This window comes from Sturnira hondurensis, unplaced genomic scaffold (genome assembly GCF_014824575.4).
Source record: "Sturnira hondurensis isolate 20B ecotype Veracruz unplaced genomic scaffold, ASM1482457v3 Scaffold0012754, whole genome shotgun sequence".
Lineage (NCBI taxonomy): Eukaryota > Metazoa > Chordata > Mammalia > Chiroptera > Phyllostomidae > Sturnira > Sturnira hondurensis.
Window position 1 is genome coordinate 118752 of NW_028085385.1, and position 18473 is coordinate 137224.

The 18473-nt window shown below is 48.1% G+C and overlaps 1 gene segment (V, D, J or C); it reads left to right on the top strand.

The window, feature by feature from the left end:
- The first annotated feature begins 522 nt into the window (after positions 1-522).
- On the top strand, positions 523-17152 carry LOC118997234 (immunoglobulin lambda variable 1-40-like). The segment is given in 3 exon segments: positions 523-601; positions 709-1008; positions 17091-17152. Coding segments are annotated over 3 exon segments (405 nt in total).
- The last annotated feature ends 1321 nt before the right edge of the window (positions 17153-18473 follow it).

Below are 18473 nucleotides of genomic sequence, written 5' to 3' on the forward strand. Positions count from 1 at the left end.
CACTCCTCTGGACTTGAGCTGCTCTAAGGGTTTATGTTAGAGACACCACATCTCTCCTGATCACAGACAGCTTAGAGAGGTGAGGAAAGGCTCACCCTGAGGTCTCTGAGGACATCACTGATGTGCCCTGGAATGATGGGGAGGCCACAAGAGTGAACAGTTAGCCTGGCCCTAAGGCAGTTTTCAGTAGACAGAAAGTGGAAGTCTGAAGCTGTGACTGAGAGGTTCTGGTCCTCACACACAATGGCGAATCTGGGCCTGGGCACTAGAGGGCGCTCAGGTGCTGTTTCTGAAGGAACTGGGGTGATTCTAGCTGGGACTAGCTAGTTGAGGGATGTGACTTCCCTGAAGCACAGGTCTCAGAAAATCCCACCCCTGCAGTCCTCAGGCCAAGGCAGGTGTTTGGGCTCAGGGAGGAATCAACTAGCTTAGGAGGTGGGGTGGGGAAACATTTGCATAAATGGGTCTGCCTCTCTCTGAGTATGAAGAAAGGGGAGAGAGGCTCTGCTTCAGCCTTGGGGCCACAGAAGGCAGGACTCAGAGATGGTCTCCACCATGGCCTGGTCCCCTCTCCTGCTCACTTTCCTGTCTTACTGCACAGGTGACTGTATTTGGGGACAGGGGATGGGCTCTGGGGAAACTCATGCTGTGTTTTCTTCTTTGTGTCTAGACCTGTAATGACCATGTGTGTGTGTCGTTGTGTTGCAGGATCCTCGGCCCAGTCTGTGGTCACTCAGCCGCCCTCAGTGTCTGGGAACCCAGGACAGAGGGTCACCATCTCCTGCACTGGAAGCAGTTCCAACATCGGGAGTTACGCTGTGCAATGGTACCAACAGCTCCCAGGAAAGGCCCCCACACTCCTCATCTATGATGATAACATTCGATACTCAGGGGTCCCTGACCGATTCTCTGGCTCCAAGTCTGGCAGCTCAGCCACCCTGACCATCACTGGGCTGCAGGCTGAGGATGAGGCCGATTATTACTGCGAGTCCTATGATAGCAGTGTCGGTGCTCCCACAGTGCTGCAGGCCTGTGGGGAAGTGAGACAAGAACCCCTGTGGCATCTGTGAGGTGGGTGAACACTGCAGCCGCTGCTGCTCAGGCTCTGCCTGTGCCCTGTGACCTCTTCTCATTCTCTGGCTGCTGTCCTGGCCCAGGTTTCCCCAGGGACACTCCCTGGGATGGAAAGATGCTCTGTCTTTTCTGTCCTTTCTGTCCTCAGAGTCGCTCACAACAGTCCTTTCCCAGACTAAGCGTACTAAATGAAACTGAAAGTCTATTTTCCCACAAGGTGGAGACAGTTTACTTCCAGACTGGTTTGTATTCAATTTTTATTGTGATCTTCAAAGAAATAAGACATTGTGTTGGGCCCCTGAACCCACCATGGGGCCTGAGCACTGTGTGTGCTGTGTGTGAAGGATGAGTCAGCCTGTTCGCATCTCATATATAATGTCCTTCATTATACATGAAGATGTTGTGTGGAGAGGTAGCAGATGAAGGGGGTGGCCCATTTGTTCAAAGGGTGTGAAAGGGGGCCAACATCCAGTTGTAAAATGAATGGTTATGGTGATGTCATGGACAGCAGAGGGTGAGGGCAGAGATACTCTGAACGTGCCTGTGTGAACACGGCTGAATGTGCAGACTCCAAACATTTGCAACACAAGAAATGATAATATTTGTATCTATGTATAGTGACAGATGTCAACTAGGCTCACTCTCGTGGGATTTTTTGCAATATATATTCATATAGAACAGTAATGTTGTACCCTTAAAACTAATGTAATATTGTATGTCAATTATACCTCAATAAAAATATAAAATAAATGATAAAAATAAATTCAAATCTTCTCTCCACAGAAAAACATGTATGTGAATATTCACAGCTGCTTTGTTAACAGTCCCCCCAACCCGACAGCAACCAACAGGCCGTGCGTGGGTGTGTGTTACAGCTGTGTGTCGACTCACCCACGCTGGGAGTAACGGTGACATTCTCCAACAAGTGGCCTCTTTTTAAAAGTCAATGTGATTCAGATTATGATTCTAATGATGCCACATTTTGGAAGACGCAAAACTCTAGGGAGAGTGTGAACATCTGTTGTAAATCTGAGTAGGTGAAAACAAAGGGAGAGCAACTGAATTATTCTATATGACAGTGCAATGGCACCTAAATGGCACTGTGACCCTGCCAAATGCATTATAAACTGAGAAGCACAACGACAGACCTTAACGTGTGCACATGATGCGCAGTTTAGGAGGTTGAGGGTCCCATGGGGGGATGCAGAAGTGACAGGAGCCCATCAGTTGGCACTGCGAAGGCAGGAGCCACTGCCCTGGGATGGGGAGGGAAGTTACTGACCGAAGTACCTGTGACAGTGAGGGACACCAATCAGACCAATATCAAAGGAAACTGCACATGAAACTGTTCTCAAGGTGACAAAGTGGATTCCCACGGGGTACAGGTAACATTGCAGGTGTGTCTGTGCTGTGCACTGTCATTACATAATCACATGAATGGGTGGGCATAGGTGGGAGCCAGACTGCTGATTCAGGAATGGAAATCGATATTTATCACCAGGGGGAGGAGGTGTGATGCCCCCAGCAGTGACGTGGCAGAGTGGCAGATACAAGGAACATGAATTCAGGTTTGGCTCATAGGCACGTCTGATTGCATATGGAAATATTTACAAATGTGCATGTCCTGCACTAGTTTACTCTAAATATTTTATTGTCTTGTCCATTGACTGGAATTGCATATGATGGTACCCAGAGATGAGCCTGCCTTTTCCCAGATATTGGCTTCTAGAACATTCTAAAATAATAGTTATGGTTTCTATGGAGAAATAACTTTAGAGAGAGAGAGTGAGGAAGGGGTTGGGTGAGAGACGGAGAAAGAGAAGGAGAGACAGTGAGAGAGACACACACAGATGTGGATGCTGTTGTTCCACTTGTTTAGGCATTCATTGGTTGCTTCTTGTATGTGCCCTGAACAAGGTCAAACCCGCAGCCTTACCTTATCGAGACATGTTCTAACCGACTGAGCTACCTGGCCAGGGCCTGGTTTATGTTTTAGCTGAAAATTTGTACCTTTGAACGTCTTCTCTCATTTCTGTCCCACCCTACATGGGTTTCCTTCTGGCAACAACCCATTTGTTCTCTTTTGTTCCCATTTGTTCTCTGTATCTTTTGTTTATTGGGGTTTTTAGTTGATCAGATTAACACATAAGTGAGATCATGGTATCTGTCTTGCTGTTTGACTTATTTACGTGGCATAATGTCCCCAAGGTTTATTCATGTTGTGTCAAATGACAAGATTTCATTTCTCTCAAAGGCTCATTTATACATTGATTTAGCATTATATATTATGTATGAGATGATCTTTAGCCATTCACCCATGAAGGGATACTTAGGTGATTTCCACATGTTGGCTATTGTATAATGACGCTGTCATGGACCTAGGGTTGCACATGTCTTTTAGAGATGTTTTAGTTTTCTTCTGATAAACACCCACTAGTGGAATTCTGGATCATAATGTCATTCTAGTTTTAGGAATGAAGCCCCCAAAATGATGTGTAACCTGCTGAGCTGCAGAGACCAGCAGGGCTCTTAGAGCTTCGGGCCAAGGTGAGTCGTGTGTGCTGGGACCAAGAGGGGGCGCTGTGAGACCATCCTGTGCTCCCTACTCAGCTGCTGAGTTAGGACCCTTTATTCCATGGAGCCTGGGCTGGGGGAGGGGCGGGAACTCACTGACTTACTCTGCAGATGGGTCCTCTCTGGCCTGGCAGATCCTCTGAGCAAGGACCTTTGTGTTCTCTCAGCAGGTGCTGCCTCCCCAGGCTTTTCTTTCTTTAATGATATTTTTCCATTACCATTTAGTCCCCCCCAATGACCCCTTCCCCCACAATCACCTTGCCTGCCGTTGTCCATGTCCATGAGTCCTGTTTCCTTTTTGCTCAGTCCCTCCACCCTCTGACCCTCCCCCCTTAGCTGTCACCTTGGTCTCTAACGAAGGGTCTATCTCTATTTTCCATGTGAGTACAGTTTGTCCCTTAGAGTCTACATGTGAGTGAAATCATATGGTATTTGTGTTTCTCTGACTGGCTTATTTCACAAAGTGTAATATTCTCCAGGTCCATCCATATATCTGTAAAGGGCAAAATTTTCTTCTTTTTTACGGTCAAGTTGTATTCCATTGTGTAAATGTCCCTTAGTTGTTTTATCCACTCATCTACTGAAGGACACTTAGGCTGCTTCCATGTCTTGGTGAGTGTAAGTACTGGGGCAATGAACACAGGGGTGCCTATGTTCTCTCAAATTAGTGTTTGAGGTTCATGCAGATACACTCCGTAAGGCCATCATACCCTGAATGCACCTGATCTTGTCTGATCCCCATGATTTTTCAAGGGGTGAAGCCAACCTCCATCCCCCTGTGTCTGGGGTGTGAGCTGAGCTGCAGCACCAGGGCTCAGGGAGGGGCTGGGCAGTCCCTGGGTGGACACACATTTGCATGGACAGTCCCTCCCCTGGCAGAGGATGAGGAGAAAAGGAGGCCTGGGCAGCCCAGCCCCACTGTGGGCTCAGCGGCTGTGTGCACCATGGCCTGGACTCCTCTCTTCCTTGTGCTCCTCTCTCACTGCGTAGATAGGGACAGGCCTTGAAGAGTCCACTAACCGAGCTTTGTCCTGTCTTGCTCAAAGGAAGTGTACACAGGCACATGCCCCTTGACAAGTGTCTGTGTTCTGCAGGTTCCCTGTCCCAGCCTGTGCTGACTCAGCCGCCCTCCGTGTCTGCATTCCCGGGAGCAACAGCCAGACTCACCTGCACCCTCAGCAGTGTCTTCAGCCTTGGTAGATAGAGGATACACTGGTACCAGCAGAACCCAGGGGACTCTCCCTGATATATGCTGAACTACCACACAGACTCAGACAAGCACCAGGGCTCCGGGGTCCCCAGCTGCTTCTCTGGATCCAAAGACGCCTCGGCCAATGCAGGGCTCCAGACCATCTCTGGGCTGCAGCCTGAAGACGAGGCCGACTATTACTGTGCTTTATATCATGGCAGTGGGGGCAGCTACAGTTACCCTCAGTGCCTCAGATGATGAGGAAGTAAGACAGAAACCCCTGGGCCCATAGCATTTGGCTTTGAGCTTCCCTTTGGTGATGGCTCTTGCAGGGGAGGCTTCTCTGTGGCCACACCTGTCCCTGAGGAGGAAAGTGTACCCCGCAGCTTAGGACTGTCACCTAAGCCAGCAGGAGCATCCCAGGAACATACACAGGAGACAATAGAGTCCAAGATCACAGGCCCACAGTGTCTGGAATAAATTAACAACAAGAATTATTTTTTAAAGTTAAAAACCCTAAGTTTATCCTTAAGTTGTATCGCCTTTACTACTCACACAGAAAACTTTTCTTCTTACACTCATGGCCCCCAAACGTGAGGGAATTTTTTATCATAGTAAGAGATTCTCTCAGACATCAGCTGTATTCCCCACAATTCACCTCAATCCTAACACACCAGCCTGGAGTCAGTGTGAGATGCTCAGGTTAAGGCTACGTCCCACAAGACTGTCCCCACTCAGATGCCAATCACAAACAAGACGTCTGCAGACTGCCCTAGTTTCTGTGGGATTTGGCTGCATTGGGAGGTTCCCATGACCCTGACTTTGGGTTTGATTAGTTTGCTGGAGCATCTTGTGGAACTCAGGGGAACACTTACTTTACCAGATTGTCAGAGACTGGGATAAAGGGTAGAGACGAACAGGCAGAGGAAGAGGTGGGTGGGTGAGGAGTTCTGGGCAGGTCCTGAGCACAAACGTCACTGTCCCTGAGAAGCTGGCCTGTGTCACCCTCCTGCTGTGGATTGGTTGGTCAAACCAGAAGCTCCGCAAGCTCATACATTGGGGAATTGTTTGGGGTTTTCATACCATAGACATGATTAATTACTGATTCGTCTCTCAGCCCTCCTCTGTTGTTAAGAGAGTGGGAGTGGAGCTGAAAATTCCCACCTTCTTTTTTTTTCACTTTTTTAATTTAATTATTGTTCAAGTATAGTTTTTTGTCTTATATTCCCAGCCCTGCTCACCCCCCAGTGCTCCCCACCTCCCTCCCATTTCCACCCCCCACCTTAGTTATTGTCCATATGTCCTTTATACTTGTTCCTGTGAATCCTTCCCCTTCTCCCCTGTGATTCTCTCCACTCTCCCCTCTGGTCTCTGTCAGCCTGTTCTGTATTTCAGTGTCTTTGGTCATATTTTGCTTGCTTGTTTGTTTTGTTGTTTAAGTTCCTGTTAAAGGTGAGGTCATATGGTATTTGTCTTTTACCACCTGGCTTATTTCACTCAACATAATGCTTTCCAGTTCCATCCATGATGTTTCAAAGGGTAGGGGCGCCTTCTTTCTTTCTGCTGCATAGAATTCCATTGTGTAAATGTAGCATAGTTTTTTGATCTATTCATTTACTGATGGGCATCTAGGTTGCTTCCAACTCTTGGCTATCGTAAATTGTGCTGCAATGAACATTGGTGTGCATAGGTTCTTTTGGATNTGACGAAACTCCTACAAAAGGATTCATTTTCTTAACACACACACACACACACACACACACACACACACACACATTGCATTATGATTTAAAATAATTGCACAAAATGTTGAAACACCCAGTCCCCTGGGTTTCTAAGAGGAGGGTTAGCCACGCCTCCACATTCAGGTCTGCACTGTTCCACTGGAGCCTTGCAGGGACTTTTACAACATAAGGGACCAACTTTGAATTCCTGTTCAGCACCTCAGAACAGGTCAAATGAAGGAAATTTTAAAAGCTTTGTGGAAAGTTCTGCTAATGCTTAAAGCCTTGTTCTAAGGGCAACTTTGGGTTAGACTGTGCCAGGTTGCTAAACTGTCACACGCTGGTCACTGAGAATTGTGGACTATGGCTTCTAATCCACACCCCCCAAAAAAGGGAAAAACTCACAATCACTTTGGTGACAACCGGAAATTCCCTTCACTTCAGAAGCCTCAATTTTATTTCCTGTAAGATTTGTGTAACCAGCTGCTTCCCAGGAGACAAGAGCAAGGGTAACAGTGGGTTTGACTATTACAGTTACACTATGATTTCATTAACTCAGAGGCTCTTCACAAGAAGATGCAAACATGGCCTTTAATAGGAATGTTGTACCTGAACTAGACACCAAGCTCACGGATTTGAGGTTTTACATTAATCCCGAGGATTCTCCAACACACATTATAAACGACAGCATGAGAGCCTGTTTGCACCCCAACTGCAAGCTCAGCTCTGTGACTTACCCTCCGAGGGGCAGGGCGCGGGTATCTGGCAGAGTCTCCATTTCCCAATGAAGAATGTTACAAAGGGCTGTGCATTCACACAGAGCAATCACATGCAAAAGTTTGTTTATTTTCGCTTGTTTGCCAGTCCTAATTTTAAGGCAGCTTTTGTTGAGAAGATGTCTCAGTTATGGCCACGGCTCTCTCAGAGCTGCTAGTCTTGCAGGTCTTCCCTAAAGTAGATCCCTGGTCTTCCCTTGGCAGATCCCTGCCAAGATCTTCAGAATCAGTCCTTTTTGTATGTTTGCATCAAAAAACTGTCAGCCAGGACTCAGTGGGGTTGATGGGGGAATTGGTGCTTTGCTGCCCCCTAGAGTCAGGTTAGCAAGGTCCATGCAATGAAGAGGCAGGGAGCACTTCCAATCCTCACCTTCCAGTAAGGAAGCTCCTCCTGCTCCTCCTCAAGGTCCCTGTGAACCAGACAGATCTGCCATCTTGCTCCCTGCCCAGCCCCTCCTGTCCATGTCTGTCTGTGTTAGTGACTCTGCTGTCACTTCCATCCCCCCTCCTTGAGTTGGGGAGGCTTTTTTTCTTGGATCTGAGGGTCTAAGGAAGCCCCCTAATATGCTTCAAGCTGGGTAAACCGTCACAGGTATCATCACCTGCTCACAGTAGAGAATCATCCAGAAGATGTGGAGGCGGAAGGAAGCTGCCTGAGGTGGGCAGAGCTCCAAGGACAACATCACTTAGGGATTCCATGTGTCCAGGCCTCAGACCAGCCTGGGAGCTAGCCCCGCCCCCTGGACCTTCTTCCCAGAGAAATTCCTTCTCTTATTACCTGGTGAGCTCACACGGAGGGGGCCCTGCTGACTCAGAGTCTGGCAGGAGACCCACAGTCCTGGAGCTGGTGCTGAGGTGTCAGCAGCTGTGCCTGCCCCCAGGGGCCGGCAGAGACCCTGTTCACATGCCCATGGTGGAACCAGCAGCTGTGGCCTCTGTGACATGAAGTCCCCGAGGATTTCTTTCTTCTCACTGGCTCTTTTGACTTCTTCGTCTTTGCATTAGGAGATGTTTTAAACCCTGGCTTGTGTGGTAACCCAGGAATAAAGGACCAAAACACATTATCATTGTAAATGAGAAAAACACCCTGTATGCTAGAAATAGAACTGCAAACCTTTAGAGATGAAAACACAATTCCACCAGGAAATGGGTACAAAATCTCACACTGGCAAAGCGTTCTGAGCTAGAACAACAAGAAAAAAAAAACAGAGACAAATCCATTGTGCTTTACTGGGGTGTAAACATTGTGCTCTTTGACAGACAATGTTGACAGAATGGCAACTGCAACCATAGACAATTTGCCAATCCAACACCTGATTTAAAAAAAAAAAAAAAAACGTTAACGTAGGCCACTTAGTGCTGAAAGAGTTATTTCAAAAGAAGCTCCACCAAGTACAATATGAAGATGGCGAATAAGCACAGGGATGAATGTTTGGCCTCAGAAGGCATCAGTGAAGTGCAGATGAGGCCACAGGACCCGGCGTTACACTCCTGAGAGCATCTGAAGGTCCCGTGACTGACCGTGCAGAGTTCGGGCCAGGATGCAGCACAGGTCCCACTCTCAGGTCCTGCTGGTGGGAGTGAAAGTGATGGAATCACTTTACAAGTCGGTCTGGTACCTCCAAAAATGTTACAAATGTGCCTTCTAGCACGTCCCACTGCTGTGAACCAGAGAGAAAGGTACTCACACAGCTTACCCTGCTGGTACAGGTGCTTACCCTGGGGCCTCACAGACATTCAGAGCAGCTTTCCTTCCAATCACCATGACCCTGATCTCTCAGTGGGCGGTTGTTGAAACGCACTGTGCAACATCCACAGACTGGGCACTGTTAGCAACGAAAAGACACGGGTATGTGATGGAGCATGGATTCAGTCTTAAAATTCTGGATGAAATAAAAGACGGCATAATATTTCAAATTTACACTATGCTAGAATAGGAAATTGACTGTTTGTGGGGAAAGTGGAGATCAATGCTTGCCTGGGAACTGGGGAGAAGGATAAAAAAGAAAGGAATTTCAAAGAATGTGGATATGCTTGTGAGGTTGACAGGTACATTCATTCTCTTGATGTTGGTGATTTCTCAGGTTTACACAAATGCCAAAGTTATGAAATGGTGCTTACTGAACACGTGCAGTTGGTTGCCTGTCAAAAACACCTCCCTAAATGGTTGTGCATATTTGACGATTACTCATTAGGACAGAGAAGGTTCTTTGCAAACTGGATGCCCTGGGCTCTCTCCTAAGGCCAGTGTATTGCCATCTGACACTGCGACGCTCAGTCTGCAGGCTTTGACTCAGTGCCTTACCTTCTCATGCATCTGAATATTTGCCAACCCTGGTACACTGTCCCAAAAACCTCCCATCTTCTGGAAATTCTTTGTTCTCCAGGACGACCCCACTGTGCAGTCTAAGCACCTATCCCAGACCCCTTCCCGGGTCCCTGGTTGAAATGGCAGCTCAGGTGTTGCTTCCAGAGCCCTCTGCTCTCTCCCTCCCACAGCCTTGGCCGCATGCATTGCTGGTCCTGATTTCTACATCTCCTCCCCCTCACACTCCAGGAGACCCTGCTCTGGAAAAGGTGGTTCCTTTATATCAGACACCTGGGGCATAGCACAGGCTGTGCCCGGGGTCGTCTATGGACCCAGAGTGACCAGGTTTTTCCATCCACAAATGAACTCTGAGCAGTGAGTGCAGGGATGCTATGGGTCCACCATGGCTGGGCAGTGGGTGCCTCCCGTTGTGGCTTAGGGCCTGTGGTTACTGATGGGGACCCTGCAGCTGCATCCTCACTGGGCTGGGCAGAGCCTCCTGCTCACTGGTCTGTGTAAGGTCCCAGCAGCTGCTTCTGTCCTAGACCCTCCCAGGGGGCAAACCCAGTCTCACCCATCAACTCCTCTGTCCAATCAGCTAGGCTCAGACTTGGCTGGTTCTCAGGGTGGACCAGGTTCATCATCATTGAGGGAAACAAATAAGTGTGAAGAGCTCCTCCTCTTCCCAGCCAATGGAGAATATAAAAAGGCCTGGCCCACCTCAGACCTCATCTGGGGCCACAGGAGGCTGTCTGCACCATGGCCTGGACCCCTCTCTTGCTCATGCTTCTCTCCCACTGCACAGGTATGGCGAGTCTTCAGATGCCCAGGGTCACCCACCAATCCTCTGTCACCCCTCTGGCTTAGATGCCTAAGTGGCTTAAACTTTATGCCGCCCCCAGCTACAATGAGTGTCTGTGTGTTTGCAGGTTCCCTCTCCCAGCCTGTGCTGACTCAGCCTCCCTCCCTCTCTGCATCCCTGGGAACCACAGCCAGACTCACCTGCACCCTCAGCAGTGGCTTCAGAGTTGGTAGACACAGGATATACTGGTTCCAGCAGAACCCAGGGAACTCTCCCAGGTATCTACTGAACTACCACACAGACTCAGACAAGGGCCAAGGCTCTGGAGTCCCCAGCCGCTTCTCTGGATCCAAAGATGCCTCGCTCAATGCAGGGCTCCTGACCATCTCTGGGCTGCAGCCTGAGGACGAGGCTGACTATTACTGTGGCACATCGAATAATAATGCTCCTCACAGTGACTCACACAGATGGGGAAGTGGGACAAAAACCTTGACCTGCCCAGGGTGACTGTGGGTGGAGGCGTGTGCAGGTGAAAGAGGGTATAGAGGGACAAATGAAAATGAAGAAAACACAATAAGAAATGAACGATCTTTTAAGAAAACTCCTCTTTCCCAAAGTCTTGTTCATGATTATTCAATCTCTTAAAGGCTAATTGCATGTACACAGATTCTCCTTGGGAGCGTGGCTGGTGCACAGTGTGTCCACTAGTCTGGCCCCCACAGCACAGACTCTACGCTCCAAATATCGGGGCAGAGACATCCTTGTCCCTCCGGGGCTGCTGTGCTCAGGTGGGCCCAGGAGAACCGCGTCTCAGGGACCAGGGGCTCAGATACGAGAAGCCAGGTGAGGACACAGGCCTGGGAAGAAGAGAACCTCCCAATAGACGGGAAGTCATAAAAAGAAACAGATGAAAATATAAAACCGAAAATGCATTAGATGTTATTTAAAAAGACAACTCTCTGGAGGGAGCAAGAATATGGAATGCTTATTTGTTATTTTGTATATCTGTCTGTTGTGTGTTTGAAGAATTATGGTGGAAATCATTCACATTATTATGAATATTCTCTAGAGGATGTCAGTGGGAGCGCTGTGGGTCTTCTCAGGGCTACAATGGCTGAGTCAACCTGCAATGGGCCTTGGGCTGATGCTCATGGCCCGAATTAGAGGTGACATCAGGTGCTTCCTCCAAAGCAACAGACTCAGAGGGCAGAATGACCCCAGGCCCCTCCTGAAGGCAAAAACTACAAAGTGGGCCCAGGACCCAGAATCAGATGACCCTGTGAGCTCATTTTGGGTACAGAACTACCAAAAACACCCCTCACCAGGGGAACTGATAGGGCATAAAAGGACACCCAGAGACCAGTGCCAGCTGGAGGCCAGGGCATTTAGAAATTGTCCACTGTGGCCTGGGTTCCTCTCCTCCTGCCCCCCCCCCCCACTCTGTATCCAGACCCATGGACTCTTCAGGGACCAGCCTTTGGAGGCATCCATTTCTCTGCCTTTACTCTTCATTCCTGACATGTGATTCTATTTCTTTCAGGGTCCAATTGTCAGGCTGTGACTCTCAGGAGCCCTCACTGACTGTGTCCCCAGGAGGGACAGTCACTCTCACCTGTGGCTCTAGCACTGGAGCATTTACCAGCAGTCACTATTCATACCGGTTCCAGCAGAAGTCTGGCCAAGCACCCAGGACATTCATTAATTTATGATACAAACAAGAAGCAATTCTGGACACCCAGACCTCCACCTTTGACTTCTGGAACCCTCCTCATGAATAAAGCTACCGTGACCCTCTGGGGGGCCTATCTGGGGGACAAGGGTGGAGTAGTACTGCCTATTACTCTGTAGTAGTGCCTGACACAGTTACAGTGTGAGAAGAGATACCGAGGTGCCATTTACCCTTGAAAAGCCTGGGCACAGACATGGTCGCGGGATGTGAAATCACATGTCCCCACATCTGAACTTGCAGGGCAGCCACAGACAGTGAAGGAGTTACTGACACGGCCCCCAGTGACTTCATTGGTCCCAACCGCTTCTCCTGAAGGTGCTGCTCCTGGTTTGCAAAGTGTCTTCCAAGCACTTGTGGAAAATGGGAGTTTCTTCTTGGATGTATCTGGTTTTCCACGTTCAGCTGATGGTCGGCATGTCTCAATCTTCCCCTGTTCACATTAATGTGGGGACAGGGGTAATGAGGAACCTGCATCTCACAGGGACGGTGTCCTGCAGAGATCATGCCATGAATTCCTTTTTATGTGTTGCAAGCAAAATGTAGCCAAGAAACTTAAAAATATATTAGAAATATACTGATCTTTGCCAACCAAAAATCAATGACATTGTTGAAATGTTAGGTGGGTGCCAAGAGGACAGCATTGCAGGGTAGGGAAGAGCATGCACAGTTTTGGGAGCTGGAGGAAACCGGATGTAGTTGAAGCAAAAGAAGGTGAATGGTGGAGGTGGGAGGAGGGGAGCCGGCAGAGGGAGGCAGAGAGAAGTCACACCTGTACTGGAACATGGACACAAAATGCGGAAGCCCCAAAAGGCGGCTGCTGGGTGGAGGTAATGTGACCACCCTGTCCATACCCTGTCCCTATTTTATTGGACACAGTGTAGACCCCCCAGCGCCACCCTAGAAGGAGGAGTGGGGACGGCAGGGATTAGGCAGGTCAGAGCGGGTGTCTCTGGGGCTAAAGATCTAAGAGTGTGGAGAAGCCGGGATGCTGCCTTCGGGATTAATGCCAACTCAGTCATACACATGTTATCATCATCAATATTTTCTGACTCAGTTTGTGAAAGATGAAAATGCTCTCTGTTTAAATCTTGTTAACACAGATCATTTGTGTTCTGTAAATTACTGCTGATAGAATTCATAAATAAAATTAACAATAAGTTCCAAAACATACAAAATAGACAATAAAACAAGAATCCCCTGTAATTATTAACTAATTTTTTAAAAGATTTTATTTATTTATTTTTAGGCAGAGGGGAAGGGACAAAGAAAGAGAGACAGAAACATCAATGTGTGGTTGCCTCTCACGTGGCACCCCCTGGGGACCTGGCCCACAACCCAGGCATGTGCCCTGACTGGGAATCGAACTGACAACTCTTTGGTTCATAGCCCGTGCTCAGTCCACTGAGCCACACCAGCCAGGTCTCTATTAAGTAATTTTAATAATTATTCAGTTTATGAGCGACCTTGGTTTTGGTCCTCACTCCCATGCATATAAGGTCAATTATGAATTAATAGAAATTTACCATGGCTTACCATTTATTTAGTTATTTTTTGGTTTATACTTAGTTTAATGCACTGAAAAGAAAGAGGTGGGTGAGCAACGTCCCAGGTTACAGGGAGTTTATCTTTACTGTAACTAATCTCTGCCCTTGTGGGAGGCCGAGGGAAGAAAAGACAGGAAAATATCAAAGTGTGACCTTGAAATGGTCTGGGGACAAGGGCTCTACAACCCTGAAAGCAAGGCCTGTGACTCACAACTGGGTAGTGAGAATAGGCAACAGTTAAGAACATAACAAAAAAGAAAAAACTCGGAGTAGCTTTTTAAGAATCAAGCACAGAGACTGACAGTGGAATACAAGGTAATGTGGGTGCCCGTCTGCTCTGAGTCTCTCTGGAAGTGACCACCTGGCCTGGTTGGTCTGCTGTATTCCGTTTAAGCAGAGTGCCTGACCTTCCCACAAAGGGCTGATCCTCATACTTCAAAAGGTGCTCCTTCCGCCTGGTGCCCCAGATCCGCAGCTCCCCAGGCACATCTTTAAGGGTGATATAGAATCTCTTGGGAACATACTTGGCAGTGAGCACCTGGTGGATGTGCTTCCTGCAGATGTGAGCAGGTCTGAGTGGCTGCTGTTCCTTAAAGGACACACTCTCCATTGGGGGAAAGAAAAGCACTGCCTTTGTGGTGGCCGCCAATGATTCTGGAGCTGGCCCTTGGCCCCTGGGAAAGGCAGGTGAACCCCATCCTGATCTCCTATGGAACTCTTGCCCACCTGTCTCTGCCCTACGCTCACCTACATCCTCGGGGGCTGCCCTCACTGGGGTCAGGTCTGGTCAGAGTCAAAAAGGGCACAGAGACAGAAAGGCAGGGCTGGGCAGGCAGCTGCAGTGAGTCATGGTTTTCTGATCGATTGAGAAAACAAATGAGACCCAACATTTTCTTAAGTTTCATTGAGGTATGATTTTTTTATTGAGGTATAATTTAAATAGTGTTTCCAGGTTGTCAATATAATGATTCATATTTGCAAACATTGAGAAAAGATCATTACAGTAAGTCTGGTTAATGTTCTTTGCCATACACAGTTGTGGATTTTTTCTTCTTATGATGGTGTATTAAGATCTGCTCCCTTGGTATTGTGGTTTCAAATATGCTCATTAACGGCTTTCCCTGAGTGGTGAATTTTAACCCTGTGACTCACTTATTGCGTACCTGCAAGTCTGAACCTTTGAACTTGTTCATTGGTCTCCCCCACACCTATTCCCAGCCTGTGACAGCCACCAATCTCTTTTCTGTAACTGTGACAGTTTAACTTATTTCCTAGTCTGGTTTTTGCTTTGTTCCCTCAGATTTCACACATAGGTGAGATGTTGCTGTTTGTCTTCGTCTCTAATTCATATTTTGTAGCATCGTGTTCTCAAGTTCCATCCATGATGTTTCAATGACAAGATTCCATTCCTTTTCATGGGTGGGCATTATTCAGTGTATAATATGTATATAGAATTTTATATTCCTCATAATTAACACTTTAGTTTTCCAATCATCCACTTAAGGGTACTTTGGTGGTTTTCATTTCTTAGTTATTGAAACAATGCTGCCGTGAGTATGGGATTGCAGATATCTTTTCAAAATAGTGTTTTTATTTTCTGTAGATAAATACCCAGAGTTGGAAGAACTGGATCATAAGGTCATTCTATTTTGGAAATTAGACCACAGATGTGTGAATAGAGACAGAGGCCTGGGGAGCCACAGAAACCAGCAGGACTCTCAGGGCTTTGGGCCATGGGGAGGAGTGTGCTCTGTGACCAGCAGGGGGTGCTGTGGGACTTCCCTGGGGTCTTCCCACAGCTGCTCAGTGAGGACCATTCAGGCCAAGGAGAGGAGCGGGGGTGGGACACAGTAGTGTGTGGGGAGNCTTTTTAAAAATCAAGCACAGAGACTGACAGTGGAATACAAGGTAATGTGGGTGCCCGTCTCCTCTGAGTCTCTCTGGAAGCCACCACCTGGCCTGGCTGGTCTGCTGTCTTCCGTTTAAGCAGCGTGCCTGATCGCTCCACAAAGGGCTGGTCCTCATACCTGAAAAGGTGCTCCTTCCACATGGTGCCCCACATCGGCAGCTCCACAGGCACATCTTTAAGGGTGATATAGAATGTCTTGGGAACATACTTGGCAGTGAGCACCTGATGGATGTAGTTCCTGCAGATGTGAGCAGGTCTGAGTGGTTGCTGTTCCTTAAAGGACACACTCTCCATTGGGGGAAAGAAAAGCACTGTCTTTGTGGTGGCCGCAGATGATTCTGGAGCTGGCCCTTGGCCCCTGGGGGAGGAAGGTGAACCCCACCCACCCTGATCTCCTATGGAACCCTTGCCCACCTGTCTCTGCCCCACGCTCACCTACACCCTCGGGGGCTGCCCTCACTGGGGTCAGGTCTGGTCAGGGTCAAAAAGGGCACAGAGACAGAAAGGCAGGGCTGGGCAGGGCTGGGCAGGCAGCTGCGGTGAGTCATGGTTTTCTGATCCATTGAGAAAACAAACGCGACCCAACATTTTCTTAAGTTTCACTGAGATATGATTTTTTATTGAGGTATAATTTATATAGTGTTTCCAGGTTGTTAATATAATGATTCATATTTACAAACACTGAGAAATGATCATTACAGTAAGTCTAGTTAATATTATTTGCCATACACGGTTGCGGTTTTTTTCTTCGGATGATGGTGGATTAAGATCTGCTCCCTTGGTCACGTGACTTTCAAATATGCTTATTAACTGCTGTCGCTGTGTGGTGAATGGTAACCCGTGACTCATTTATTGCATACCTGCAAGTCTGAACCTTTGAACTTGTTCATTGGTCTCCCCCACACCTATTCCCAGCCTGTGACAGCCACCAATTTCTTTTCTGTAACTGTGATAGTTTAACTCATTTCCTAGTCTGGTTTTTGCTTTGTTCCCTCAGATTTCACACATAGGTGAGATTGTTGCTGTTTGTCTTCGTCTCTAATTCATTTTTTGTAGCATCGTGTTCTCAAGTTCCATCCATGATGTTTCAATGACAAGATTCCATTCCTTTTCATGGGTGGACATTATTCAGTGTATAATATGTATATAGAATTTTATATTCCTCATAATTAACACTTTAGTTTTCCAATCATCCACTTAAGGGTACTTTGGTGGTTTTCATTTCTTAGTTATTGAAACAATGCTGCCGTGAGTATGGGGTTGCAGATATCTTTTCAAAATAGTGTTTTTATTTTCTGTAGATAAATACCCAGAGTTGGAAGAACTGGATCATAAGGTCATTCTATTTTGGAAGTTAGACCACAGATATGTGAATAGAGACAGAGGCCTGGGGAACCACAGAAACCAGCAGGACTCTCAGGGCTTTGGGCCATGGGGAGGAGTGTGCTCTGTGACCAGCAGGGGGTGTTGTGGGACTTCCCTGGGGTCTTCCCACAGCTGCTCAGTGAGGACCATTCAGGCGAAGGAGTGGGGCGGGGGTGGGACACAGTAGTGGGGAGACCCAGGCTGTGCTCCCTGATGGTTAATTAACAGCTATGTCTTCTATGGCCTGTCAGAGTCCTCTGAACAGAGATGTTTGAGTTTTCTCAGCAGGTGCTTCTTCTAAGGGCTCTTTTTGGGATGAAATCAATCTTCATTCTCTTCACTCTGGAGTGTGAGCTGAGCTCCAGCACCAGGGCTCAGGGAGGGGCTGGGCAGCCCCTGGATGGACACACATTTGCATGGACAACCCCTCCCCTGGCAGAGGATGAGGAGAAAAGGAGTCCTGGGCAGCCCAGCCCCACCTTGGGCTCAGCGGCTGTGTGCTGGACCATGGCCTGGACTCCTCTCCCCCTCCTGCTCCTCTCTCACTGCACAGGTAGGGACAGGCCTTGGTATCAGGACTCTGTTCCCATTTATTCTGTTCATACTCCATCTCCTAAGAAACATCCCCTGGTTTTTCTCTCATCACTAAAAAGTATGTAGTTCCCAGGTTCCCCCTCGTAGCCTGTGCTGACTCAGCTGCCTCCCTCTCTGCATCTCCTGGAGACATAGCCAGACTCACCTGCACCCTGAGCAGTGGCTTCAGTGTTGGTGACTACTATATACACTGGTACCAACAGAAGCCAGGGAGCTCTCTCCAGTATCTGCTGAGGTTCTACTCAGACTCATACAAGCACCAGGGCTCCGGGGCCCCCAGCCACTTCTCTGTATCCAAAGACACCTCGGCCAACAAAGGGCTCCTGCTCATCTCTGGGCTGCAGCCCGAGGACGAGGCCGACTATTACTGTGCAATCCGGCCCAGTGATGGTCCTCACAGTGACTCACACCGATGGGGAAGTGGGACAAAGCCCTCCCATGATTTGTTTTATAACAATAGAACATATTAAAATAACTTGTAAATAGGTAAAATGTACTTGAAAGTACCACTTGATACACTATGACCGACTCTGACTTTTTTCTCCCATGTTTTGAAGTCTCAGGAAGGAGAATCCAAACCATAAACATAACGCTTATGACACAGCAGTGCTGCCATGTGCACTGAACCAGAGCCTGTGGAACTTCCCTCTTTCCCTTGACATAAGGTAGCAGCCCTTCCTGCCTTTCTCCTTGGTCACAGGCCTGCACCATCCCAGTAGGGGGACAGTTGCTCACCTCATGGACTCCATGCTGTGAGGGCTCAGAGCAGAGACTGTCCCGTTCCCATTCCTGCCCCTGAGCACCAGGCAGGCCAAGGAGTGCCTTGTCTCAGGGCCTGAAACTCAGAGGTTTGTGAAGACTTGGTCCCAGGAGAAATGCAGAGGT